Source organism: Catharus ustulatus, chromosome W (genome assembly GCF_009819885.2).
Source record: "Catharus ustulatus isolate bCatUst1 chromosome W, bCatUst1.pri.v2, whole genome shotgun sequence".
Lineage (NCBI taxonomy): Eukaryota > Metazoa > Chordata > Aves > Passeriformes > Turdidae > Catharus > Catharus ustulatus.
In genome coordinates this window covers 6,051,146-6,063,960 of record NC_046261.2, presented here as the reverse complement: position 1 = coordinate 6,063,960, position 12,815 = coordinate 6,051,146, and the positions used below count along the sequence as shown (strand labels likewise).

The window sequence follows — 12,815 nt, the reverse complement described above, 5'->3', positions numbered from 1 at the left end:
GCAGAATGAAACCCTACACAGTTTTCACTCAAAATTAGGTTTCCTTGTGGTACACAACAGGTATCTCCATCTTTCTGCATTGCCCACCAAGTGTAACCAGGTCCTTGAGCAAAAACAATCCCACGGATGGGTTTGCCTTTGCCTGCGGTGGGATTAATCCAAACAGTCTTTCCGAAAATACTTTCCATGTGTACCACAGGGACTTTGTCTCCATCCACTGTGAGCAGGGGTTTTGACTGGGCAGGACCAGCTCGATTGATGGACCCTCAGATGTTGACCATCTAGGTGGCCTTTGCTAAGTTCATTTCCCAATTTCTGAAGGTTCCCCTGTCAAGTGCCTTCAGGGTAGTCTTAAGGAGTCCATTGCACCATTCAACTTTCCCGGTAGCTGGTGCATGGTAAGGGATATGATATATCTATTCAATACTATGTTCTCTGGCCCAGATGTTTATAAGTCCATTCTTGAAATGGGTTCCGTTGTTCGACTCAATTTTCTTAGGGGTGCTATGTTTCCACAGGACTTGCTTTTCTAGGCCTAAGATGGTGTTCTGGGCAGTAGCATGAGGCACAGGGTAGGTCTCCAACAATCCAGTGGTGGCTTCCACCATGGTCAGCCTGTAGTGCTTGCCTTGGAAGGATTGGGGAAGGGTGATATAGTAGGTTTGCCAGGCTTCCCCATACCTGTACTTAGATTATCATTCACCATACCACAGAGGCTGTTTGATTGCAGCGCAGGTCTCGCAGTTGTGGATGACTCGTGAGATGTTGTTCATAGTAAGGTCCACTCCTCAGTTATGGGCCCATTGGTCTGTTGAACTTTTCCCTTGATGACCTGAGGCATCATGGGCCCAATGAGCTAGGAATGATTCTCCCTTGTGCTGCCAGTCTAGATCCACCTGTGATACTTTCACCTTGGCAACTCAGTCTACCTGCTTATTGTTGTGATGCTTTTCATTAGCCCAACTATTGAATACGTGCACATCCACGTCTCAAACCCTCATGGTCAGCCTCTTTACTTGGGTGGCAGTGTCCTGCAAAATCTCAGCAGCCCAGGTGGGTTTCCCTCTGCACAGCCAGTTGGCTTTTTTTCAGCAATCCAGCCTTCCCCAGAGAGCATTAGCTACCATCCATGAGTCGGTGTAGAGATAGAGCCTTGGCCACTTCCCTTGTTTGGCAATATCCAAGACCAGCTGGACAGCTTTAAGCTCTGCGACCTGACTCAATCCACCTTGTTCCTCGGTAGCTTGTGCAACGTGTCGTGTGCGGCTCCATACTGCAAATTTCTATTTTCAGTTAGTGCCTACAATTTGGCAGGAACCATCAGTGAAGAAGGTATATTGTCTTTCAGTCTTTGGTAACTCGTTATATGGTGAGGCTTTCTTGGCACATGCTACTTGCTCCTTCTTCAGAAGATAATCCAAAAGTTGCACATTCGGGCCAGTTTGCAATTATTTCCAGAATCCCAGGGCAATTTGGATTTCCAATATGGGCATGCTGAGTGATGAGGGCAATCCACTTGTTCCATGTGGTATCGGTGGTGTGATGTGTGGAAGGAACCTTTCCCTTTTACATCCATCCCAGTACCGGTAGTCGGGGTGCCAGAAGCAGCTGCATTTCGGTGCCAATTACTTCTGAGGCTGCTTCAACTCTTTCATAGTCAGCCAAGATTTCCTTCTCTGTGGGAGTGTAGTTGGATTCAGACCCTTTGTAGCTTTGGCTCCAGAATTCCAGTGGTCAACCTTGAGTGTCTCCAGGCACCTTCTGCCAAAGGCTCCAGGATAGACTATGGTTCCCGGATGCAGAGTAGAGCACATTCTTTACTTCTGGTCCTGTCCTGACTGGGCCAAGGGCTACTGCATGAGTGATCTCCTGTTTGATCTGGGTGAAGGTTTGTTGCTGTTCAGGGCCCCAGTGGAAATCATTCTTCTTGCCAGTGACCAGGTAGAGAGGGCTCACCATCTGGCTGTACTTGGGAATGTGCATTCTTCAAAAGCCTATGGCATCTAGGAAAGCTTGTGTTTCCTTTTTGCTGGTCAGTGGAGCCATAGTGGTGATCTTGTTGATTAACTTTGTTGGGATCTGACGAAGTTCATCTTGCCACTTGACTCTTAGAAACTGAATTTCCTTAGCCGGACCCTTAACCATATTTCACTTAATGGCAAAACCAGCTTTTCACAGAATCTGGATAATCTTTTCTTGACGATTTCCCCTGCTGTGCTGTGCTCCCCCATACAACGATGTCATCGATATACAGTAATTTCACGACTATAAGGTGCACCCTTTTGACTAAAATTTTCCCCCGAACCCGGAAGTGCGCCTTATAGTCCGGTGTGCCTTATATAATGGACAAAGTTGCGAAACTTGCCAACCCAGAAGTGCGAGCCCGCAAGAGTCCCCATCCGAGCAGAGCCCGCCCGGCGGCAGCATCGGACCAGCGCTGGGCCAGGGCGAGCCCGGCGGCATCGGGGCAGCGTCGGCGCAAGGGGAAAGCTGGTGGCGGGGGAGCAGCCCGGGCGTGGGGGGGAAAGCCCAGCAGCGCAGCCCAGGTGGGGGGGGAAAGCTGCCAGCATCAGGGAGGTGGCCCCGCGAGGCGGGCCCGCCGGCATCAGGGAGGCTGCCGCGCAGCGGGGGGGAAAGCCGCCAGAATCGAGGCAGTGGCAGCACGGGGCGAGCCCACCGGCATCAGGGCACCCGGAGTGCCAGGGGACTCCCGGAGCACCCGTGCAGCGCGGGGTTCCCGGAGCACCAGAGGGGCGCGGGACACCCGGGACACCAGGGGACTCCTGGAGCGCACAGGCAGCGAGAGGTTCCCAGAGCGCCAGGGGGGCGCATGACACCCAGAGCAGGAGGGAACTCCCGGAGCAGTGGGGCCCCGGGGACGCTGCATGGAGCAGTGGCAGGCATGCCCCGGCCCTGGGGATGCTCCACGGAGCAGCGGCGGGCATGCCCCGGCCCCGGGGACGCTGCACGGAGCAGCGGTGGGTATAGCCCGGCCCTGCCGGGTACAGGCGGGCCCAGGGGCCCATGGCTGCCGGGTTGAGGTGAGGCCTCAGCCAGTAACCACGCGGGGGGAGCTGGAGGCAGATCCTTGCTACAAAAAAAAAGTGCACCTTATAGTCCGGTGCGCCTTATATGATCTACAAAGTTGCAAAATTTGCCGACTCCTGGGGGGTGCACCTTATAGTCCGGTGCGGCTTATGGTCATGAAATAACTGTACTGTATATGTTCGGGAGCCTTGCCCTTTTCCAGTGCAGTCTGGATCAGTCCATGGCAGATGGTGGGGCTGTGTTTCCACTCCCGGGGCAGTCGGTTCCAGGTGTACTGCACTCCCCTCCACGTGAAGGCAAACTGGGGCTTGCACTCTGCTGCCAAAGGAATGGAGAAGGCGGCACTGGCAATATCAATGGTCATGTACCACTTTGCTGCCTTGGACTCCAGCTCTTACTGAAGCTCGAACATGTCTGGCACAGCAGTGCTCAGTGGTGATGTGACCTCATTCAGGACATGGTAATCTGCCGTCAGTCTCCATTTTCCACTGGTCTTACGCACTGGCCATATAGGGCTGTTGAAAGGTGAACGAGCCTTGCTAACCACCCCTTGGCTCTTTAGTTTATGAATCATCTCGTGGATGGTAATCACAGTCTCTGTCAGTACAGTATTGCCGAGGGTGTACTGTTGTGGCTATTTGTACCTATTCTTAAACTCTCAGCAGTCCTACAGCAGAGGGGTCGTCTGAGAGACCAGGCAAGGTATTCAGTTTTCTGATGTCTTCTGTCTTTACAGCAGCTATCCTGAAAGCCCAATGATATCTTTTTTGGGTCTTTGAAATATTCATTTTTGAGATAGTTTATGCCAAGGATGCATGGGGCCTCTGGGCCAGTCACAATGGGGTGTTTCTGCCACCTGTTCCCAGTTAAACTCAATTCCACCTCCAATACAGTCAGCTGCTGGGATTCTCCTGTTACCCTAGAAATAGAAATGGATTCTGCTCCTACATACCTTAATGGCATCAGGGTACAATGGGCACCAGTGTTAACCAAAGTCTTATATTTTTGTGGATCAGATGTGCCAGGCTATTGGATCCACACAGTCCAATAGATCCAATTGTCCTCTCCTCTACCTGCCTAGAGGCAGGGCCCCTCTATTCCTGGTCTTGGTACATGTTGCTCTCCTCTTGTAAATAGGTTCCGGCGGTCCGTTCAAGAGGATCAATCATATCATCATTCCGATACTGTCTGGAGTTCTGTACATTAGAGACTGGAGCAGTGTTGACTCTAGATGAGTTTCTTCTGTTAGGTGTTCCTCTTTTCAATTTATGTACCTGGGCTGCTAAGGAGGAGGTGGGTTTTCCATCCCACTTCCTCATGTCTTCTTTATGCTCCTGAAGGAAAAACCAAAGGTTACCTCATGGAGTGTATCCTCTCTCCTTGGCTGGGGAACGCCAGCTTTTGTTGGTTCTGGTGAGATGTGGTAGTTTTCTTCCTTTAGTTCCTTTTTTAGTTTCTGATGGCCCTCTTCAATCAAGCTCCAGACTTGCTAAACTAGCCTTGTTTCTACAGACGAGACATGGATACAAAATGGGGCGGTGACAGTGTTCTCGTAAATTCTTAGTTTATTGACCAAGACACCTACCATGTCCTTGCCTTCCCTCCGTTGCAGCGTTGCCAGGTAATGGGAGTACAACTCAGGTCCACGCCATGCGAATCTCAACCACATTTGCGATGTGCACTGGACACAATCTGGACTCTTAGGAAATCTCTCATCTTCTGAAAAAATTATCTCCAGCACAGCCAATTCTCGCAGGCATCGGATACCTTGTTCCATTGTGGTCCATTTTCCTTGGTGCACCTGGAGGTCGTTTTTACAAAGGTATCTGTCCTTCATACTTGTCAGTAGTCGCCGCCAGAGGCTGAGAGTTTCTTGGGTTCTCCCGATTCCCTGGTCAATGACCACATCTCAGGACAGCGATTCCAGTTGCCTGGCTTCACTTCCATCCAGAATGGTGTCATTGGCTGCAGTATCCCAGATGCAGAGCAGCCAGGTAAGGATGGACTCATTTGTCTGGTGGGTGAATTCCCTTTGCAGGTCACGCTGCTCACTCAGGGATAGAGAGCGAGTGATGATTTCTGTGTCTGTCTCTTCTGCTGGGTGCGAAGGTCCTGCCACATCCTTGTCAGTCACTATCCAGACTGATTTGCTCTTTGATTTCTTTTTCTGAATGGCGGCATCTGCTACTGGTCTAGGCTGTTCTGGTTCGGTGACGGTTTGTGTGGAGATGCTGATGGCACTTTTAGTTTCTTTCTCCTCTGTGACAGTCTGCATAGACATGGATGCTGTTGTTTTGCCTTTGGTTCCTTTCTTTGTGACATTCTGAGCGGACATGGACACTTACTTTGCTTCTTTTTTCCTCTTCCTCAATAAGACACTGCACCACACCATGTAGTATTTTGTTCTTAAGCATGTTGCAGGCTGTGCAGAGAAGACAAAGCAGAACTAACAACAACACTATGCTGTCCTTGGCATCCAGAGAGAATTCAACATTTCCAAAAACTGGTGTGTAAGGCCTGAAAGGCTGGAAAAAATTATTTTTTAACTCCTCCTCCCAGAGGCTGGGTGTGATTGTTGAGGCTCCAGACGTAGTAGCCTAGACTAGGACAAGCAAAAAAATTTGAGTATATATTCCGAATGATGGTCATTGCCTCAGAGGTTATCATGCAATAGACATAATAGACTAATAAAGTAATTTTTATACCATACCTTGGTCTACACAGGAGCATTACAACCAGCAGATAGTTCCCCATGTGTGGAAAAATATAGAGAGCTAGATATAAGACCCATGTAAGCATGTTGAGCATCATAGCAAATAGGTGGTTTCTACAATACAAAATTGTAATTCTGACTTTTCTCAGTACCTTGCTGCTCCACATTGGGCGCCAAAAATATGTAATGTTCAGCTCCTCCCCCTGGGTAGAGCCTCTCACAATGGGATGATGTAATTTTATCAGCTATGCAGTGGGACTCAATGGCCCATTAACAGAAGATATCTTCCTGGAGGAAGGATGGGTCATGGAAAACATAAAGAACATTGCCTGGTTTACTCTGCTGCCCTCTGAGAGCAGTGCCAAGCTCTGGAATTCCCTTGCAGCCTGAGACCTGGACTCCTGCATGCTTTTGTGGGTGCTCCTTCTGAGTCGCCACATCCTTTGTGGCACATGCAGAGGAATTAACTTTTGTCGGAGTGGACACCATACCTGAGCTCTCTTGGTGAGGGTGATGATCACCAACTAAGTGCTTTAGCTGCATGAACTGCCCACACAAGCTGACACACCCATACTACTGATCAGTTGTGCTCCTGTGCTCCCTGGGGCAGGTTTTGTAGGGTAAGGATGGGTGCTGTCCCTGCTGGCACCACCCACGCTGAGTCAGACCCACCTCTGAATTATGGCTCCACAGCTTCCCGCTCCCTGCTCAGGAGCAGGGACTGGGTCCTCTCTCTCTGCTGTGGTATCAAGGTCTTGCCGGATAGGAAAGCTCTCCTCCTTCCCTAAGAGCAATCCTCGGCTCCAGAGCACATCTGTCCATGCCATTCACTTTGGAGTCTTTGCTGAAATGCTGCCTGCCCATGGGAAGTGGTGAAGGAATTCCTTGTTTTGCTTTGCTTGTGTGCATGGCTTTTGCTTACCTTATTAAACTGTCTTATCTCAACCCATGAGTTTTCTCACTTTTACCCTATCAATTCTGTCCCCCATCTCACTGGTTGGGGACAGAGTGAGCAGCTGTGTGGGACTTAGCTGCCCACTGAGGTTAACCCACAATACTCCCCCTCTCCTATTTGAGGAGGGGGAGTGGGAGAGTGACTGGGTAGGCCTCTTCTTGCCAGTCAACCCACAACTCAATCGTTTATCAGCAAATAGTAAGCTACCCTAAATACAGCACTGTGTTAGTATCATGCTGCTAGAACTGATAGCTATGTTGAGGTGCTATAACTTAACAAGTTACCTATTAGATTTAAGCAAATAAGGCCACATGCATGGAACTTAGTGTCTCAGCTCATGCACAGAAACTCTTTAAGATGCCAGTAAGCCAGTTGTGCACCTGAGCCCAGAGAGTGGGCACAAATTAGCCAGATAACATTTACAAATTATTAAAGAAATATCACAAAATCACAGAATATGCTGAGTTGGAAGGAACCCACAAGGATCATTGAGGCCAACTCCCAGCCCTGCACAGGACCATTCTCCAAGAGTCACACTATGTGCCCAGGAGCATTGTCCAAACACTTCTTGAAGTCTGTCAGGCTTGGTGCTGGTGACCATTCCCTGGGGAGCCTGTTCTAGTACTCAACCATCCTCTGGGGGAAGTACCTTTTCCTAATATCCAACCTAACCCTCCTCTGACATAACTTAAGGCCATTCCCTCAGGTCCTGTCACTGGACACCATAAAAAAGAGATCAGTGCCTGCCCCTCCTCTTTCTCTTACAAGGAAGTTGTAGACTGCGATAAGGTGTCCCCTCAGTCTCCTCTTCTCCAGGCTGAACAGACCAAGTGACCTCAGCCACTCCTGATATGGCTTCCCCTCAAGGCCCTTCATAATCTTTGTTGTCCTCCTTTGGATGCTCTCTAATACTTTAATATCTTTCTTATATCGTGGCGGCCAAAACTGCTCACAATATTCAAGGTGAGGTTGCCCCAGTGCAAAGCAGAGCAGGACAATCTCCTCCCTTGACTGGCTGGGGATTCTGGTCCTGATGCCCCTCAGGACAGTTAGTCTTCTTGGCTGCTAGAGCACTGCTGACTCATATTCAACTTGTCATCGACCAGGACCTCTGTCTGTACATTCAGGGTTGCCCCATCCCAGGTACAGAATACAGTACTTTCTCTTGTTGAACTTCATATGGTTGGTGATTGCCCAGCCCTCTCATTTGTCGAGGTGTCTCAGAAGGGCTTTCCTGCCTTCGAGGGAGTCAACAGCTCCTCCCAGTTTTGTATCTTGTGCAAAGGGAACTTGCTCCCTTACTACAGGGAGTTATCACTTCAGATTTTTAGTGGAGAGAAGAGACATGAGTAGAAAGAATATCTTCCCAGCCTGATGCACTCAGTCAGAAGGGTGGGGAATAGTGTTTCCTGGATCCCATAGGATTCTTGCTGTGGTCATTGGTACATATGCAACATCTCAGATACCAGTTACACTGTAGAAAAATTTTCAAGTAGCAATAAAGGGCAATAAAGGGAGGCAAGAATACCAAGCCAACATAAGTTCACAGTGTTAATTTTTAAAATGCAGTCAGTTTTGTTGGTACTTTTGACAGTAATTTTGTCCTTTTTTTTTGGGGGGGGGGGGAGGCGGTAAATGTTATTCAGTCAACAAAGTGTGAATACATTTTTAGTGAAAATCAAGCAGCTCAGCTCCTGATAGTTGTATTCAATGAGTTCCCTCCCCACAAACTGACAAAAGAAAATACTCTGCAAACATGCCTCAGTTCTAGAATTTTGCTACTCTCACAGCAACACAGATGAGAACTACAGAAATCCAAAGCAAACTTCTGTTTGTGGAAAGCTTTCTAGTGACTTCTTCAAGTATTGATCAAATCTGCACTTATAAGGTTCAACATAAACACCAAAGTAGCCTTAACTTAAGCAGTAAGTATAACAAGCTTCTATTTTTCCCTTGTTAAATGTAAACTGGAATGTGCTGATTTGCATTATTAGAATATGTATGGTATGTCACTGTCTGAGTTGCCAGAGCAATCTTACACTTTGGAAGCTCCCGTGTTATAGAGTGTCTGAATCACACAGCCTTAATGTTGTTTCATAACTTAAAAAATCCCCTCACAATATATAAAAATGCTTTTTCCAGATAATCATGCTCTACATTGAATAGTCAGTAAATTTTGGTCAATCTCAGCAGCTTTAGAAACTCACAATCTCGAATTTCTGAAAAAATACAGAACTTCAGAGAAATTTAAGTCCAGCACAGGAACCTTCTCCAAATTTTGGAAGAAAAAATGCAAGTTGGCTATTCAGAGTGGACATGCAAACTAAACATAGCATTTGCAAAAAGTAGCTTGTTACAAATTAAATCACTTTGGATGTTACCTTGTGCTCATCTTGAAGATGAGTGTCCAGCTCCTCTGTGTATTTGGTCTCATAGTAGCAGAGTTGACATTTGTAAGGTTTAAGTTCATTGTGCTTCTCTATGTGTTGCTGCAAACTCTCATCACTGGAGCAGGTAAAGGTGCACTTATCACAGCGGAAAACAACTCCCTGCAAGTATTTTGACAGTTTGGAATGGCAAACTTCAATGGGAACAACCCGCTCTTCTGTGGGGAGACAGGAATGTTTAGTAAGTTTTAGGAAATAAAAAACATCAAGCAATCTGTCAATAACTTGCAACATACCACGCACAGAAGAAACAGGATCTACTATTTGTGTATGCAATCCATCTAATGAGCTAAAACTGGACCAACAAAGAAATACAAGAAAATTCCCTTTCTATACAGACAGAGTTAATCCTAAATGGCTACAAATGCAGGTGTCCTTGCAAATGTAACCACTTATCAGGGGAACAGGATGGGAAGATGACATTTGGGGCAGATAAGAGTGTTTGAGTAGATTTGTGAGACACAGTAACAGAGCCTAGGAATATAAAAGCAGACAGAAATCGGTCAGACCAAGCTCTATTCTGGTTCAACGCATGTGTTGGGGGTTGAGGGGGTTTTGCTCTCTTTTGTGGAGAATTTTTCCCATTATCATGCTAAGAAAGTCTAGTCTAAGGGTGACTCCCTTAGCTTTTAATTGCTCAATACAAAAGGGATGGGTGGAGGCTGTCTGTCTGAATCACTGGCGGGGTTTTTGGGAGTCTGGGTGGCTGGTCGTTTTTTTCTAGCTCAAGACACACTCGCCGGTCCAACGCAGAGGAGAGAGATTTTTTCTCAGTGGTCGGATTTGCCCTGCACCCTACACTGCTACAATCTCCTGCCTCTGAGACCACCGCAGAGAACTGGGACCAAAAACGGTGAGCGGAGCCTTCCTTCATTCTTCTCCCACCTGGGACATGGCTCTGCCGCCTCCGCCTCCCTGTTCCTGCTGCTGCTGCTGCGGTTGCGAGGGGGCCACTCTGCCCCGCTCTCCACTGGGACCGTGCAGAGAAGATTGTCTGTGACTGGAAAAGGGACTAAGACTGAGTTTGGTTCTGTTTTGTCACTGATTTTTCATAGCTGATGTTGTTCTTGTTTGTCTTGTAGATATATCAGTAAAGAACTGTTATTCCTAAACCCATACCTTTGCCTGAGAGCCCCTTAATTTCCAAATTATAGTAAAATGGGAGGGGGGCGGATTTTCACTCTCCATTCTAGGAAAAGCTCCTGCCTTTCTTCTGGCAGTAACCTGTCCCCTAAACCAGGACAGCATGACATTAGACAGTAAAAGGTGCTAGAACTGTAATAAACAGGGAGCATATAGGGTGATTCTGGATACATCAACCTCCCAGTTTCTGATGATCAGAGTTGGTATTGTCACCATTACATTTAATGCTACTCACTGTGCAGCAGTATCTTCTCCTGAAGGTGGTTCTACAAAGACTAGCCAGGGGCAGAAAATTTCAATTACACCCTTAGTTTTTTAATAGCTAAAATTCAAAATCCACACATAATTTCATGCTTCACACAATTCTGATAATGCTACAAGCATGCATTGAAAATGCTCTCACTGAGTTATTAAACTCTCTACTTCCTTCCTCTCTTGCAAAACACACACTTTTAATAGGGCATCACAATTAAATTCAGTCTTTCTAAAGAGTCAAAATCCTGATGTGTCCAACATTCCTCCACTGTGGTTCTCTGCTTTCAGCAGAGGGTCACCAGATCTTCACTACAAGTTTTGTTACTGAACTGTCTGTCCCAGTTTAAAGGGACAGTATTACCAGGAAAAGGAAATTCAGGAACTTGCAGGCACAAAAAAGGTATAGGTTGGGAATAACAGTTCTTTACTGATATATTTATAAGACAAACAAAAACAGCATCAGCTATATGAAAGAAAAAAAACAGTGACAGAACAGAACGGAATTCAGTCCCAGTCCCTTTTTCAGTCACCGATGGCTCTCCGATGGAGCAGGGCAGGCGGCTTCTCAGTCGCGGCTGCTGCAGGGGCAGGGGAGGGGGCCAGGTGGCCTCGCTGCCCCAGGTGGAAGAAAGGATGAGGAAGGAACTCTGCTCACCGTGGGCGTCTCAGTTCCCAGTTGTTTAGAGGAAGCAGGAAGCTTTAGTAGTCCAAATTCAAGAAGCCTGATCCCAACAGGAGAAAAGGAACCTCTCTCCTCGAGTTCGGCCAGTGAGCTGTAAGAGTTCTCCTACCCCCAGTGTCCTCTTACTTGCCGAAAACAAAAGCAGGACTCCACTTTTCTCTAATGGGGCCATCAGGTTGCTCCAGCTAGTCCTTTGTCTCCAGCTCTTAACGGCTAATAGGAGAGCCATCCCGGCTAGCTTAACATAATAATGGGAAAAATTTCTAAACTTCGCCAACTCACAACACTGTCCAACACTGAAATTGAGTATTATTATTTTTTATGGATTGCAGATAAAAGGAATAGTTTGATTTTGCTGATAAAGATCATAATTAATGATACCTTAAAACAAACAAACGAACAAATATAAACCCAGGCCTTATTCTTAGAGGGTAAACATGAAGGGTAGGGGACTTGTGTGCATTGACACATCTAATTTCTATAAGGAGGCAAGAGGTACAGAATTCATCCATTTGTCTTTGTTTAGTGCATAACCTCCACTGCACATGAACCTCATTTTCCACAGCCCATCTAATATTATACCCTCCTCAGTTTGTTCTTCTCCTTGTGCTCCCCTTTTTTTGGACATGGAAGTTTTCCTATCTCAGAACCTTATCTTTATCCACTCTAAAAGTGGAAATTTCCTCCAAAGCTATATCTGAGACCCTGAAAACTTGTGGTTCCTCTCCAGCTAAAGAAGTTGTTGCAAAAAATGCTGAGTTGTGTCAAGCGGGAAAAGTGTTCTAAGAGATAAGAGGAGTTAAAGCTGGTTTTGAACACATAACAAGAATATTTTAAAAGGTATTTAGGGTTCTCTGCAAATGAATTCACTGAATTAAGTTAATTTGCTTTTAAAACTGAAAAAAGTTTCAACAAAAAGGTTTTAAAAGAGAAACTATTTCAAGCATTTGAAAATTAGAATTTTTTTCTCTAGCACGTGACACATACTTTAAAACCCACTAAAGCAGGGGCTGCTATAAAAGATTTTATCCACCATGTCAGAGGAATGCACCACCCTAATTAATATTATTGTAGAGAAATAGAAGAATTATAAAAGAAAGGCCTCATAAAATTAGGCCTTGTTCTGCTAAATTAATAGCTACCTTGTCACTTCTTTTAAGTGCAGCTAAATACTTTGCAAGTTCCCATGTGAAAACAATCTTGGTATGAAAGCTTGTTAACACAGCAACCTATTCCTGGGTGAAAAACAAGTGCACCTGTGTAAACAATAAGGTTTGTCCCATGAGAACGCACAAAAGAAAAATGTAAACCTTTGAACCTTAGCACATACACACAAAATCACTTTCTGACCAATAAATGAAGTAGTAAGGAAAATAATAGCAAATTGGATTCAAACATGAGGTCTGCAAAAACTGTATAAAAATGCATTATATGAATAAAGAATTGGCTTTTCCCACATGAAGAAAATGGAGTCTTGCATCATTTATTACAAAAAATATTAGTAAAACCTATCATCTCACTATCACTTCCCTATGGCTGACAAATCACAGGCAACACAACATAGACTGACTT

General features: G+C 46.2%; 1 protein-coding gene across 1 annotated transcript in view; it reads right to left on the bottom strand.

The window, feature by feature from the left end:
* The window catches only part of LOC117005037 (zinc finger protein 462-like), a 145,416-nt gene that overhangs the window by 64,431 nt on the left and 68,170 nt on the right, over positions 1-12,815 (bottom strand). Inside the window, exon 11 of the mRNA XM_042780136.1 lies at positions 9,098-9,321. Within this exon, the coding sequence (XP_042636070.1) occupies positions 9,098-9,321 (224 nt within the window). The remainder of the gene's footprint in view (positions 1-9,097; positions 9,322-12,815) is intronic.